Raw genomic sequence first — 13213 nt, 5'->3', positions numbered from 1 at the left:
GTGGGCTCCTGGCACTGGAAGGAGTCGGAGTAGATAGTTATGCTGAAAATCTAATTTTCAGCTATTTGCTGATCGAAAGGTTGTCAGAGTCCAAATGTAGAGAAGAAGGTGAGGAGTTCTAAAGGTTTGCAGCAATGACAGATAAAGGAGATGATCTTCCATTTCTCCAAAGATGCTCCAGCCCTGCTGGGTCCTACAAATCGCCTTCACTCTAAAGAATTCATAACCCTGCAATGAATACTTACATAAGCTAAATAAAATTCACAATACCACCTATTTTTCAAATTCCTGAATCAGTTCCTTCCAGGACTATTTCCCCATATGACCAGCCACATTTAGGGGTAGGATGATTCAAACTGCTGCCAAGTTCAGCATACATGTTTATAGCCACTGCATTTGTGATGCACCACAAAGAAAGGAAATAAGAGAAATGTAGTGCTCCAGACATGGTTATCTCACCAAGTATTGCCCAGAATAGGAAAATAGACCAGTAGCTGCTATGGAGCACAAAAGCTGTATTAAATCAGCTGTTTCTGTGACTGGAAAAGTGTTATAAGAGTGCTCAGTGAGAACCCATAGAGCCTCTATTTGACTACCTGCCTAAGGAGAAACAAGATGATCTAGTGATCGGTTTAGAGCCAAATCTTCAGTGTTACAAAAGAACAGGTAGATTTATTCTCTAATGAACACTACCATGCTCACGCCATGAGAAGGTTGTCTTGGTTGAGAATTTAACAGGGCTTATATTGAATGCTAGACAAAATGTTCATCCAGTCTCAGGTGCTGTGTTATTCTAGTTTCATGCTGATAATGAATTCAGGCAAATGAAGATGAATGGTGAGGCACTAAAAGATGTGCCCCTTTATCAAAAGAAAAATGGTTGTGAAACCTCTATCACAGTGTTTGTCTTTTCGCAACACATAGAAGAGGGTTGAAATCCCCTACTGGTAATGTTGGGTGCAGAACTCAGTCCATCACTGTTGGGAGTACATGTAGACAAGTAAACATAGCATCTAGCAATTATTCCACTCAAATTGGCAATGGCACTGACAAAGCCTCTCCACACGTGCTTGCAGGTTTTAGAGATGCACTTGATCTAGGCAAAAATATCTACTCCCATGTTAAAATCTTAAGGGGTGTACTCTGTTCCCTCCCACTGCTTCTCTCTACCCCCTGATAGCAACAAACAGGCCATAACAAGGGTATGTTCTGAGCCCAAAAATAAGTAAATGAGCATTGATAGAACAAATACATCGATGTTTCCATAGTGCATGAGCTCAAACACATGACATCCAGTCTCAGGTGCTTTGTTATTCTAGTTTCATGCTGATAATGAATTCAGGCAAATGAAGATGAATGGTGAGGCACTAAAAGATGTGCCCCTTTATCAAAAGAAAAATGGTTGTGAAACCTCTATCACAGTGTTTGTCTTTTCGCAACACATAGAAGAGGGTTGAAATCCCCTACTGGTAATGTTGGGTGCAGAACTCAGTCCATCACTGTTGGGAGTACATGTAGACAAGTAAACATAGCATCTAGCAATTATTCCACTCAAATTGGCAATGGCACTGACAAAGCCTCTCCACACGTGCTTGCAGGTTTTAGAGATGCACTTGATCTAGGCAAAAATATCTACTCCCATGTTAAAATCTAAAGGGGTGTACTCTGTTCCCTCCCACTGCTTCTCTCTACCCCCTGATAGCAACAAACAGGCCATAACAAGGGTATGTTCTGAGCCCAAAAATAAGTAAATGAGCATTGATAGAACAAATACATCGATGTTTCCATAGTGCATGAGCTCAAACACATGACACTCGCTTGCTCAATTGTTTCCCCCCCCCCCCCCCCCCCCCCACCCCGGACACCTGTAACAGATACATGCACATATGTAGACGGAGGAACACACCTAGAGGCGAAAAATCTGCACCACTCACTAGCTAGCAGACATACCGGTACATATGCATGCAGATCATTGTTCAGGAGGTGTACACATTACTCAATGATTGACATGCATGCAGTCCCACATCTAACATTTGACTACATGCATGCACCGAGGAATGGTCGATTGGATTGATGAATGAGCAGAAGGAGAACACTTCCAGGCATCCAGATTCCCTCTGCACAACACATTAAAAACACACACGCACCCATCAGCAATGGGATAATGGCAAAATGGAGAACCAGATGGATGCTTAATTGGTGTCAGAGAGAACTAGCCTCTGTGCCCATGTACTATTTACCTACCATGTGAAGGAAAACCCATATGAGGTGTAAGATGGAGGGTGTCCGTCGTCATCAAATTGTTGGAGTTTCCTTGTAGACCTTATTTGTACTGGAGGTTGTAAAAGTTGGTATGCACCGCTTTGGAAGAATAATTGTCCAGTGTTGCTTGGGCCTCTCTACTAGCACTGGGAATGTTTAAAATTGTATATCAACAAAGAGGAAGGGAATGTTTAATTTGTACCTTGGCCATTGAGCTAGTTAAAGTCGTTGTGAGGCTCCTTTCACCAATAGGTAGACCACCGACTATTGTCTAAAAACATTGTCTGCAATTCTATCCAGTCTTCTAAAACTCTAAAGTTGGATGTCCGACAAATTGTTTGATGCAGAAACCCAGAAGATTGAATTCCCCCCCCCAACCCACAAAATTTATTTGAATAATGCTTTTTTGTGAACTCCGGTTCTAAGGCATTTCCTGGTCCGTTCCCTTCACAGTAAAATACCCGGGTTTTAAACTTGACTTCACTCATCCTGCACATCAAGCTCAACCTGAATTTCTGTCGCTATTCACTTAAGATAATCAAACAACTATTAACTCAAGCCCAGCTTAGGGCAATAGCCCCCGCCATGGTTATCTCTTGTATGCACTTGGGTACCACCCCACAAGGTGGTATCTCCCGTTTGTCTCTTGCTCCTCACAAGACTGTACTACTTTCCAGAGTAAGACTTGTCATTTTACCATCCATCCTCCATCTCGAGAGACGTGGCTTTTTATCCAATTAGGAATCGATGTTTAACAAACCAGTGGCAGATTGTACACTTTACAAATGTCAAATAACCAAAACAGTAACAACATATGATACCAGCCACTTCAATAAGCCACCTAATACTAGCCAGCTTGTTTACCATCTCCAGTGGGCAAGCACATCCCAGAGAAAGCACCCTTTCACCTAGAACTACAGAGATTCAGAACCTCCCAAGCTCTAAATCAGATTTTTACAGTCACTGCGACAACTATATGGAACTCTTTTCCTACCCAACCAATAATTAATGCCTTTCTTCTCCCCTTTGGTAAACGGTTAACTCCTCTTTTTAACCCCACATGAATCCACTGATTTGTGTGATGTTCTAAATCTACCCATGTGATTTAACTGCTAAACTCTCTACTATATTGTACTTTTATGTTCTCTGTAAAGTGTGCTTCCGGCCGCTGGATGCAATTTTTATATAGGATATTGTTAAAATTATATTAAAATTGTCAAATATAGCATTGCCAGATCTTTGTTTGTGGAACTTATGTATCCTTGCTCTGGGCTCAGGAGTGTTCGTCCTCTTGTTTCAAAGAAAACAACATACTACAGTACTGTTAATTGAAGGTTCAGGACAGAAAGCATGGTGTTAATAACCTGCTTGCACCCCCAGTCTGCATACACGAAGTTAATTTACAACATAAACAATGCTTCTGTTTACGGCATTGACAGTTTCAATTACTTTGATTTTCCTTCAATTTTGTCACGTGATTGTTGGGTTCAACTAAGCGAGCATAATATTAAAGCTTCAAAGGCATCCTTGTTAATTGGGAAGTGCTTATAATTTACTGGATACATGTACATGGTCCGCCTTGAGGCACAATCGGCTAAATGACTGCTGATGCCAAACCAGCTTCAAATGAATCAACCTGGGCCAGGCAGTGCAGTGAAACAGCTACTTCACTATACACAGAGTGTTAAAGCAACTGCAGGCCTTGGATGTTTTTTTTTTATGTTGGGATGCGTTTTCCAACAGTGCATCTCACGCAGATATACTGATTCGAGAGTTGTGCTCCCTTGCCAAAGAACTACGTTTCCAAGCCTCTTTCCACCAGTTGCAAAGCTAGCGATTTCAGTTGATTGCGTCACCTTTTCTTATTTTGAGATCTCTAAAATCATTCACCTAATTCAAAGCCACAAGTTGCTTTCTTTAGACAAGACCGACAATGTAAAGGTTCATAGCTTATTCTAGGTATTTTCAAGGCTGAGTAAAGACTAGTTGTGCTCCGTGTTGATGTTCAAGAGACATTTGTCCATGTACTCCTCGCCAAGATCACTGGACATACTTGAAACTACCGGAAAAGATTTACCTTTAGGCCTGATTTCTGCTACCTGTACTTTCTCCTAGTACTTTGCTGGGGGTAGCAGCCAGTCTCTGGGAAATGGGGATCTTTGTCTAACCATACCTGACATTTTAGTTTGACATCCTACCAGGAAGAGCTTAAAGTTCCAACATCTGGGTCTCCAGCTATATCACAGCAAGTCAATGTCTGTTTCACTTCAGAGAACGAAGCACTTGTGAGCTATGCTGGACACAAGGGACTTAACAGTATTTCAGTTCATTATGGCACAGTTTTTCAGACCAATTGTCCTGCTTGGACTCCTTTCTCTTTGCATTCTAAGCCTTTTCATAGAGGCCAGAGTGGGTTCCTTGTTGTTCCAGGTCTACTGTCCATTGTTTCAAATGGCTGTATCTGTAAGATGGTGACCTTTTTTCCCTTGCACACTGAAGAGCTGTATGTTAAGGCTTTATTTAGAAATCTATAATTCTCCACTCCTCCACCTATTTGTCTATACTATTTGTTTGAATAGTAGATTGTGAAAAGAGGAGGATGCTCATTCGAAGTGCCTAGTTTGTAAAGTTAAATAAGTGCAGGTGCCCAAAGTAGTTCTTAGTAGCCTGCTCTTGTCGCTACTGAATGCCTTTTAATTTGCATTTCCTAGCTCTTTCTTCCTCCACCAGACACGTCCTGTTTCTATTTCACACTGCCAGGATTTTTTTCTCCCCAGCTTCTCCCCTTTGTCACTGTTTTCTTGTCGTTCTCTTCCACCTCCTTTCTCCATTTCCTGCCTTTTTTTTCTTGTTTTGTTTGTGATGATAAAAACGTAAGTCTTGGTTCAAAAAAATTAGTTTAGGTAAGCAGCCACACAAATTAAACTCTGCTAATTCAACTTCACCACTCAATTGGTCTTTTGATGCACTTAATCTGAAGAAAGATGGAAAGGTACTGATTGGCCAATTGTTTATAGTGCATCGCGATTCACACCAATTCACTAAAACCCGTATGGCTTTAGAATCCTAGCATCGATTTAGCCCTTGAAGCATTGGTGGGTCTCGTGTGTTGGTAAATATTTAATTAATTGAATTCCTTAAAAGAACTAACGTTAGTGAGGAAAGACAATTTTCCAGGGATTTTTCACTTATGGGATGTGTGTCTGTGCTTCATAGTTTACAAGGTGACTTGATTGCGACGCTTGGATCACGCTGAAGCTAACTGCAAATTATGGAACTTCTTCCTTACAGATATTTTCATGTTAATGAAGATAAAAAGATAACAAATTCACCGTTTGCTTTGATTGAAAGTGGGTTAAAATTTGTGATTTCAAGTCTCTCCTAACAAACAATCATCTAAATTTAAGCATATTTCCCCTCTTTCAGCGTGATTGAGCAGCTTGGTGGCAAGCAACTTGTGATGAACCATATGCACCATGAAGACCAGCAAGTTCGCTACAATGCCTTGTTAGCGGTACAGAAACTGATGGTTCATAACTGGTATGTGACCGGTTACACTTTTGTATCTGCATACGTACATTGTTGCATATACAGCGATTTTTCTGTTAAAGTTGGACATCTAAGCTTTACATGTTTTTTCAGTGATTTCCTAATTTTGTGAGATTTCAGGGCTTGCTTGGAAATTAAGGTATATTGTAGATTTTATAGCAAGATCCAGAGGTTAAAATTATGCAAAATCCTTTAGTGCCACAACTCCACAGCAGCTCCTTTAAAGAACACAGAACTTGGAATTCTCACACAATAAAACCCCCAACCCTGAGGCTTTTTTTTGCTGTTGCTCCTGCAGTTGGGTACTGATGTGGAGCGTGTGAGAGATATATTTTAACTGGAAGAGTAGGTTGAAAGTGATTTGTTTAGAAATATAAAGTATTTGTATAAATCGTTGTAATGTATTAAGTTTTGTGTTAAAATGAAACTTTGTCTTGTATGACATGTATTACATATGGTTGAGTTTTGTGTTTAGCTTCGTTTAGCCTTTATTGGGCTTTTAATCATTTAAAATAGGTGTGAGCGTGGGGATTCGGCGGGCTGGAAAAGCAGGCAAGGAGGCCGTATATAGTGTGCAATAGTCTACTTTATTGTGCCCAAGGCACGTCGTGCAATAGGAAAGTACACAGGTCTAAGCAGGAGGATAACGTAGAGACGATGATGGGCCCGTCGGTTGCGGTCGTCGTCACCGAAGCTCTTCTGCCGTCCAGGCCGCCGACGTCGATCACAGGTACGAGGGTGAATGGGCACCTCGGAGGGCAGTGAGACAAAACACAGAAGGAGCCGTTAGTCCTGCGGGCGCTCTATGTCGCTGCCGTAACCGTCACCGGGAGTGATAAAGGAGGAAGGGAGCGTGAGGAAAAGGGACGGGGAGGAAGAGGGATAAGTTGAAGAAAAGAGGGGTGTTCGAAAAAGGGTTGTGCGGGGTATTATTTACAAAGTGTGATATGCTGTACAACGGATACTGATAGGTCCTACCAGGGTGCAGGGGTGCCTAAAGGAGAAAGACTATATACATCTATCTACAGAGAGACTATGGTACATACGGGCACTCAGGGTGCTATACCGAATGAAAGCTGGTACTCACGGGCTCCGCCGTAACTCTCATCCGAGTTACGGCCGCTCTTCAGCCTCCTCCGGGGGACTCCACCAGTCTTCGGACCACTCTTCTGGTTCGCCGCTCTCGTCCTCTCCTTTCGTCGTATCTCCTGCCGAACTCTCCTGCCACGATCCTCCGATGCCTTCTGCCTCCCGTCTTCCGGCTTTTCTGTCTCCGGCGGGGAACGGGGAGGAGGGACTTCCGGGAGCCAGGGGTTGTCTTTCCGGTGGGTCGTCGTTCGGGATAGGCTCCTGTAATAGAGAGAGGGGCGGGGTTCCTGGGGTCACCGAGGCTGTGGTTGAAACCCTGGATGGAGCGCCCGGGCCGGGAGGATTGAGCGGAAGGGATACCCCGGACAGGGTGAGTAGGGGTGGCAAGACCTGAGGGAGGGAGTCTCCGTCACATTCCCTTTCCCTAGCTGTCTTTCTTGTATCTGGTGTGGACAGTGGATAGCGAGAGAGAAAGTCCGCGTTACCCTGTTCTATGCCTTTTCGATGTACCGTTTTGAAGCGGTATGGTTGGAGGGCCAGGAACCACCGCAGGACACGGTCATTGTGCCCTTTGTTCCGGGCCATCCACTCAAGGGGGGCGTGATCTGTGAAGATGGTAAAGTCGCGCCCTTCTAGGTAGTAACGGAGGCTGTCCACCGCCCATTTAATCGCCAAGGCTTCTTTCTCCACGACGGCGTAATTCCTTTCTCGAGGGAACAGTTTCCTGCTGAGGTAGAGAATGGGTTTTTCGTTCCCCTCGGGGTCTTTCTGCGACAGTACTGCCCCTAAACCCTGTTCTGAAGCGTCTGTCTGGAGTAAGAAGGGTTGTGTATAATCCGGACTAACTAGTACGGGATCGGAGGTCAAGGCGTTCTTCAGATCTGTAAAAGCATGCCACAATAAGGGCGTCGGGTTTTTCAGGATGGCCTCTGTTTTTGTGGTTTTCTTCAATAGGTCAGTGAGCGGGGCGGCCCTTTGGGAAAAATTAGGCACAAACCTTCGATAGTATCCAAGAAGGCCCAGAAAGGCACGCAAGTCTTTTCTGGTCTGGGGAAAGGGGAGGGAATGGATTGCTTCTGTTTTACTTCTCTGGGGCCGGATGAGGCCCTCACCCAGGAGGTATCCTAGATATTTAATGGTTTGGGCTGCTAGGGTGGTTTTGGCAGGGTTAATCGTGAACCCGTAGGAGCCCAAGGAGGAAATGACGTTGTGGAGATGCTCCAAGTGTTGTGGCCAGGTGTCGCTGTAGGTGACTATATCATCGAGGTATGCCCCTGCATACTGAGTGTGAGGTCGTAAGATATGATTCATGGCCCGTTGAAATGTGGCGGGTGCGCCATGGAGGCCAAAGGGGAGGACGAGGAACTGATATAAACATTCAGGGGTCGAAAATGCCGTTTTCTTTCGATCTTCTTTTCTGAGGGGTATCTGCCAGTACCCCTTACAAAGGTCCAGAGTGGATATGTACTGGGCTTTCCCTATACGCTCGACCATCTCGTCTACGCGGGGTAACGGGTACGTGTCAAAGGATGATATCTTATTGACTTCCCGGAAATCAATACAAAATCTAACAGACCCATCGGGTTTGGGTACAAGCACTATTGGAGAATTCCAGTCACTTACAGAGGGTTCTATAATGCCCATTTTTAACATCTGTTCTATTTCTTGTTGTATGATCGCCCTACGGGCTTCAGGGACCCTATAAGGCCTTTGCCGGACCACCTTCCCCGGACTCGTTTGTATGGCGTGTTCTGTGATGGAGGTATGACCAGGCGAAGATGAAAACACCTGTTGTAAGGGAGAGAGACGATGCTGGAGTTCTACACTCAGGGGCGTAGGTAGGGCGGGGTCTATGCAAGGGGAGAAAGAAAGGGGTTCCAGACCCATAGAGCAGGCTAGGACGGGACGAGGACCTTCCCATTTTTTTAGTAAGTTGACGTGATAAATCTGGGTGGTACCCCGTGCGGGGTCCAGTTGTACTTCGTAGGTGACAGGGGTTACTTGTCGAAGGATGGTAAAGGGGCCTTGCCATTGTCCAAGGAGTTTTTGGTCGGAGGAGGGCATCATCAAGAGAACCAGATCCCCCACTGAGAAGACCCGGGGTTTTGTGCCTCTATCGTAATGACCCTTCTGTCTCTCTTGTGCCTGTGTGAGATTCTGGTGTACGATGTCCCTTATTAGAGAAAAGTGGGTTTTGAGGTTCTCCATATATTCTGGGAGGGGACGGGTGCGATCTGGTTCTGCTTCCCAGGCTTCTTGGGCCATGTCCAACAGAGAACGAGGGTGTCGGCCATACAACAGTTCGTAGGGTGAATATCCTGTGCTGCTCTGAGTCTTACAACGTATTGCAAATAAGGCAAGGGGTAACATGTCCTCCCACCTCTTCGCTTCCAGACCTAATAGTTTCTTTAGGGTTTGTTTTAAAGTGGCATTGTATCGCTCCACCAACCCATCGGTTTGTGGATGATACGCCGAGGTGCGTATCTGTTTAATCCCCAGTTGGGAGCAGACCTGTTTCATAAGGGTGGAGACGAAGGGAGTGCCCTGATCCGTCAGGATCTCCCGGGGAAATCCTACCCTTGAGAACACAGCGATGAGGGCTTTCGCAACGTTTTGGGTGGTGGGTTGTCGCAGGGGAAGGGCTTCGGGAAAGCGGGTGGCGTAGTCCACAATAACGAGGGCGTATCGGCAGCCACTTCGGGAGGGTAGCAAGGGCCCTATGATGTCCATACCTACCCTGCTGAAAGGGACGTCAATGAGGGGAAGGGGTTGCAGGGGTACCCTCGGAGGCTGGTACCTACTGTGTTTTTGACAGACCGGGCACTCTCTGCAATAGGTTTTGACGTTTTGGTGTACCCCTGGCCAATAGAACCTATCTAAGATCGCTTGGCTGGTTTTCTCGTCTCCGAAATGTCCACCCAGGAGGTGGCTGTGGGCAAGAAAGAGTACCTTCTCTCGAAAGGGACCGGGTATGAGCAGTTGTGGTTTTTGTTGGGTCCCTCCCTTCCGATACAGCAACCCATGTTTCTTAAAGAAGTAGGGACCTACTATAAGGGGATCCTTGTGGTCTACTGCCTTGGCCCATGCTTCCTGCAGCACCGGATCCTCTCGCTGGGCTCCCCTGAATTCTCTGTCGGTTTGCCATGGGTGTTCGTCGAGGGTCACTGGGAAAACCCCGGCGTACTCCCGTCTCTCCTTCTTTTTCTGGGCCTTGGGTTTCGGTGGTTTGAGTTCAGTCCTAGGGGAAGCAGGTCCCTGAGGGTATGGGGCTTCTCCCCACCAACGGGTCAGGGAATCTGTTGTTTCTTGCAGAAGTCCTGGTAGTCCCATATAGTCACTTCCCAGAATAGCCTGTTCCGGTAGAGTAGGGACAAGACCAACGGAGAGGGTGGTTCCGGGATCCTTGGGGTGTTGGACTCGTACTTGGGTAGTGGGGTACTGTTTTGTGTCTCCATGGACACATTGAATGGCGACCGTACCAGACGTAGGGCCCACAGGTTTAGACAAGAGCTGGGGCCGGAGAACGCTCTGTCGACACCCCGAGTCAGCCAAGGCCATAAGTGGTTGTCCATCGATGTTTACAGGGCAGCGGAACGACGGAGGTGACATGCCTGGGACCGAACACACATAGTTCCTGGCGAGTCCCACCTCCATGGGTTCCTCCTTATGGGGGCACAACCGAGCAATATGACCAAAACCCCCACATTTGTAACACTGGGGTCCGGGGTGGTACGGGGTATGGAAGCATGGGGAGTGGTTCCGGTCGCCTCTGGAAAGAGGGACGGGGGGGTCGGAGGTTAATGGAGGGATGTAGTTTGTGGGGCGGATCCTCCTTACTTCGTTGTGTCTCCTGTGCCCGACTGTAGGCACTCGCGATTTCCACCGCGGTGTCTAGGGTAAGATGGGCATGTTGTCGTACCCACCTTTGGGTGCCGGGCAACAACGACATCAGAAATTGTTCCAAATATATTTTTTGTAAGACTTCTTCCATGGTGGAGGATTCCGGTCTCAACCACCTATTGGCCAGGTCCTTAAGCCTGAATGATAGGGTTCTCTGGGTTTCCTGGGGCCCCTCCTTGATTTGGCGTAGTTTCCTGCGATAGGCTTCGTCGTCGATGCCCAACCGTTCAAGGATGCATTTCTTTATGTACCCATATGGTGTGGTACCCTGTACGTTAGCCTGTTGGTTCGCCGCCTGTAATTCACCGGTCAATAAGGGACCCAGGTAGTGACCCCAGCGGTCGGCAGGTCACGATGCAGCCTGTGCCAATCTCTCAAAATTGGTAAAGAAAAAGTCGGGGTCCTCCCCGGGCACGTACTTTTGAAGTACCACTGACGGTAGGGAGGTTGTTGGCCTCTGGTGCTCCAACACAGAGGTCAGTTTCCCCATAGCCTGTTCATGGGTGTCCCCCTGTCCCCGTAACACATCGTGGAGTTGGCCTCGATCGTCTTCGGCCGTCTTCAAAAACCGCTCCATCAGTATACCCAACTGCTCCTGAGACTCCGCCATTTTCTTTATTACGGCCTCCATGCTTCCAGCTGATCCCACTTCTGACACCACCTGTGAGCGTGGGGATTCGGCGTGCTGGAAAAGCAGGCAAGGAGGCCGTATATAGTGTGCAATAGTCTACTTTATTGTGCCCAAGGCACGTCGTGCAATAGGAAAGTACACAGGTCTAAGCAGGAGGATAACGTAGAGACGATGATGGGCCCGTCGGTTGCGGTCGTCGTCACCGAAGTTCTTCTGCCGTCCAGGCCGCCGACGTCGATCACAGGTAGGAGGGTGGATGGGCACCTCGGAGGGCAGTGAGACAAAACACAGAAGGAGCCGTTAGTCCTGCGGGCGCTCTATGTCGCTGCCGTAACAGTCACCGGGAGTGATAAAGGAGGAAGGGAGCGTGAGGAAAAGGGACAGGGAGAAGAGGGATAAGTTGAAGAAAAGAGGGGTGTTCGAAAAAGGGTTGTGCGGGGTATTATTTACAAAGTGTGATATGCTGTACAACGGATACTGATAGGTCCTACCAGGGTGCAGGGGTGCCTAAAGGAGAAAGACTATATACATCTATCTACAGAGAGACTATGGTACATACGGGCACTCAGGGTGCTATACCGAAGGAAAGCTGGTACTCACGGGCTCCGCCGTAACTCTCATCCAAGTTACGGCCGCTCTTCAGCCTCCTCCGGGGGAGTCCACCAGTCTTCGGACCACTCTTCTGGTTCGCCGCTCTCGTCCTCTCCTTTCGTCGTATCTCCTGCCGAACTCTCCTGCCACGATCCTCCGACGCCTTCTGCCTCCCGTCTTCCGGCTTTTCTGTCTCCGGCGGGGAACGGGGAGGAGGGACTTCCGGGAGCCAGGGGTTGTCCTTCCGGTGGGTCGTCGTTCGGGATAGGCTCCTGTAATAGAGAGAGGGGCGGGGTTCCTGGGGTCACCGAGGCTGTGGTTGAAACCCTGGATGGAGCGCCCGGGCCGGGAGGATTGAGCGGAAGGGATACCCCGGACAGGGTGAGTAGGGGTGGCAAGACCTGAGGGAGGGAGTCTCCGTCACAATATGATTTTAAGAATGAAGAGTTTGTTTTGAAGTTCAGGGGTTTATTGTTTCTATTGATGAAAGAATGTTAAAAATGTTCTTACTGTGGGGGCCCGAGGCTGTTGATGGGGCGGTTGAACTCGTGGGCCTTTGTGCGCACTGGGAGTTCGAGCTGGCTGCGCTGTGATGGGGCGTGTGCAGCTCTTGACTGAATCGCACGCTGGACCAGTGGCGTGGGGGTTGGATCAATCAGCTATTTGTAGAGGCCGCCCGCATTCAATGTTTTCAGTGGGCTGTGCTTTTTGGTTACAGAGTGTTAGGTAGATCGTGTGCTGTGTACTGTGCATCGCAGACAATTTGTTGTGGATAGAGAGGTAGGACTAGCTTTCCAAGAAGGTTGCTTTCTATTAGTTAATGCACTTTGCGGCCATCTTACAGGATTAGGAAACAGACTGTTTGGAAAATGGCATAGTGTGCCATACCGATGTGGCAATTTTTGACCGTTTCCACTGTTGACCTGACGCTTTGTCAATCAGCTGAGGTACTGTCAGTCGAAGAGGGGTGATTCAGTTTTAGGATTGAAGGTCTTTGGAAAGGACAGTTTTGAGCGGTTTATTTTTGGTGCAGGATTTGGTTCTTAAAACAAAACCAGTATTATTACATATTGGTCTTATTATATAGAGGTTATATCAATAAATTTAAAAGATGAGTAAGGACAGGTCTCAGTTGGATGAGGCACAGTTTGAGGAGAAATTGAAAATGGCAGTTGAGAAAATGTCTGTAGA

General features: G+C 47.0%; 1 protein-coding gene across 1 annotated transcript in view; it reads left to right on the top strand.

Annotated features, from left to right (window-relative positions):
* Positions 1-13213, top strand: part of ATP6V1H (ATPase H+ transporting V1 subunit H) — a 187760-nt gene that overhangs the window by 167705 nt on the left and 6842 nt on the right. The window contains exon 13 of the mRNA XM_085634598.1: positions 5689-5802. Within this exon, the coding sequence (XP_085490724.1) occupies positions 5689-5802 (114 nt within the window). The remainder of the gene's footprint in view (positions 1-5688; positions 5803-13213) is intronic.

Source organism: Triturus cristatus, chromosome 11 (assembly GCF_964204655.1).
Source record: "Triturus cristatus chromosome 11, aTriCri1.1, whole genome shotgun sequence".
In the NCBI taxonomy this organism is placed as follows: domain Eukaryota; kingdom Metazoa; phylum Chordata; class Amphibia; order Caudata; family Salamandridae; genus Triturus; species Triturus cristatus.
Note: the sequence above shows the minus strand (reverse complement) of the source record. Positions and strands in the feature narration are given on the sequence as shown.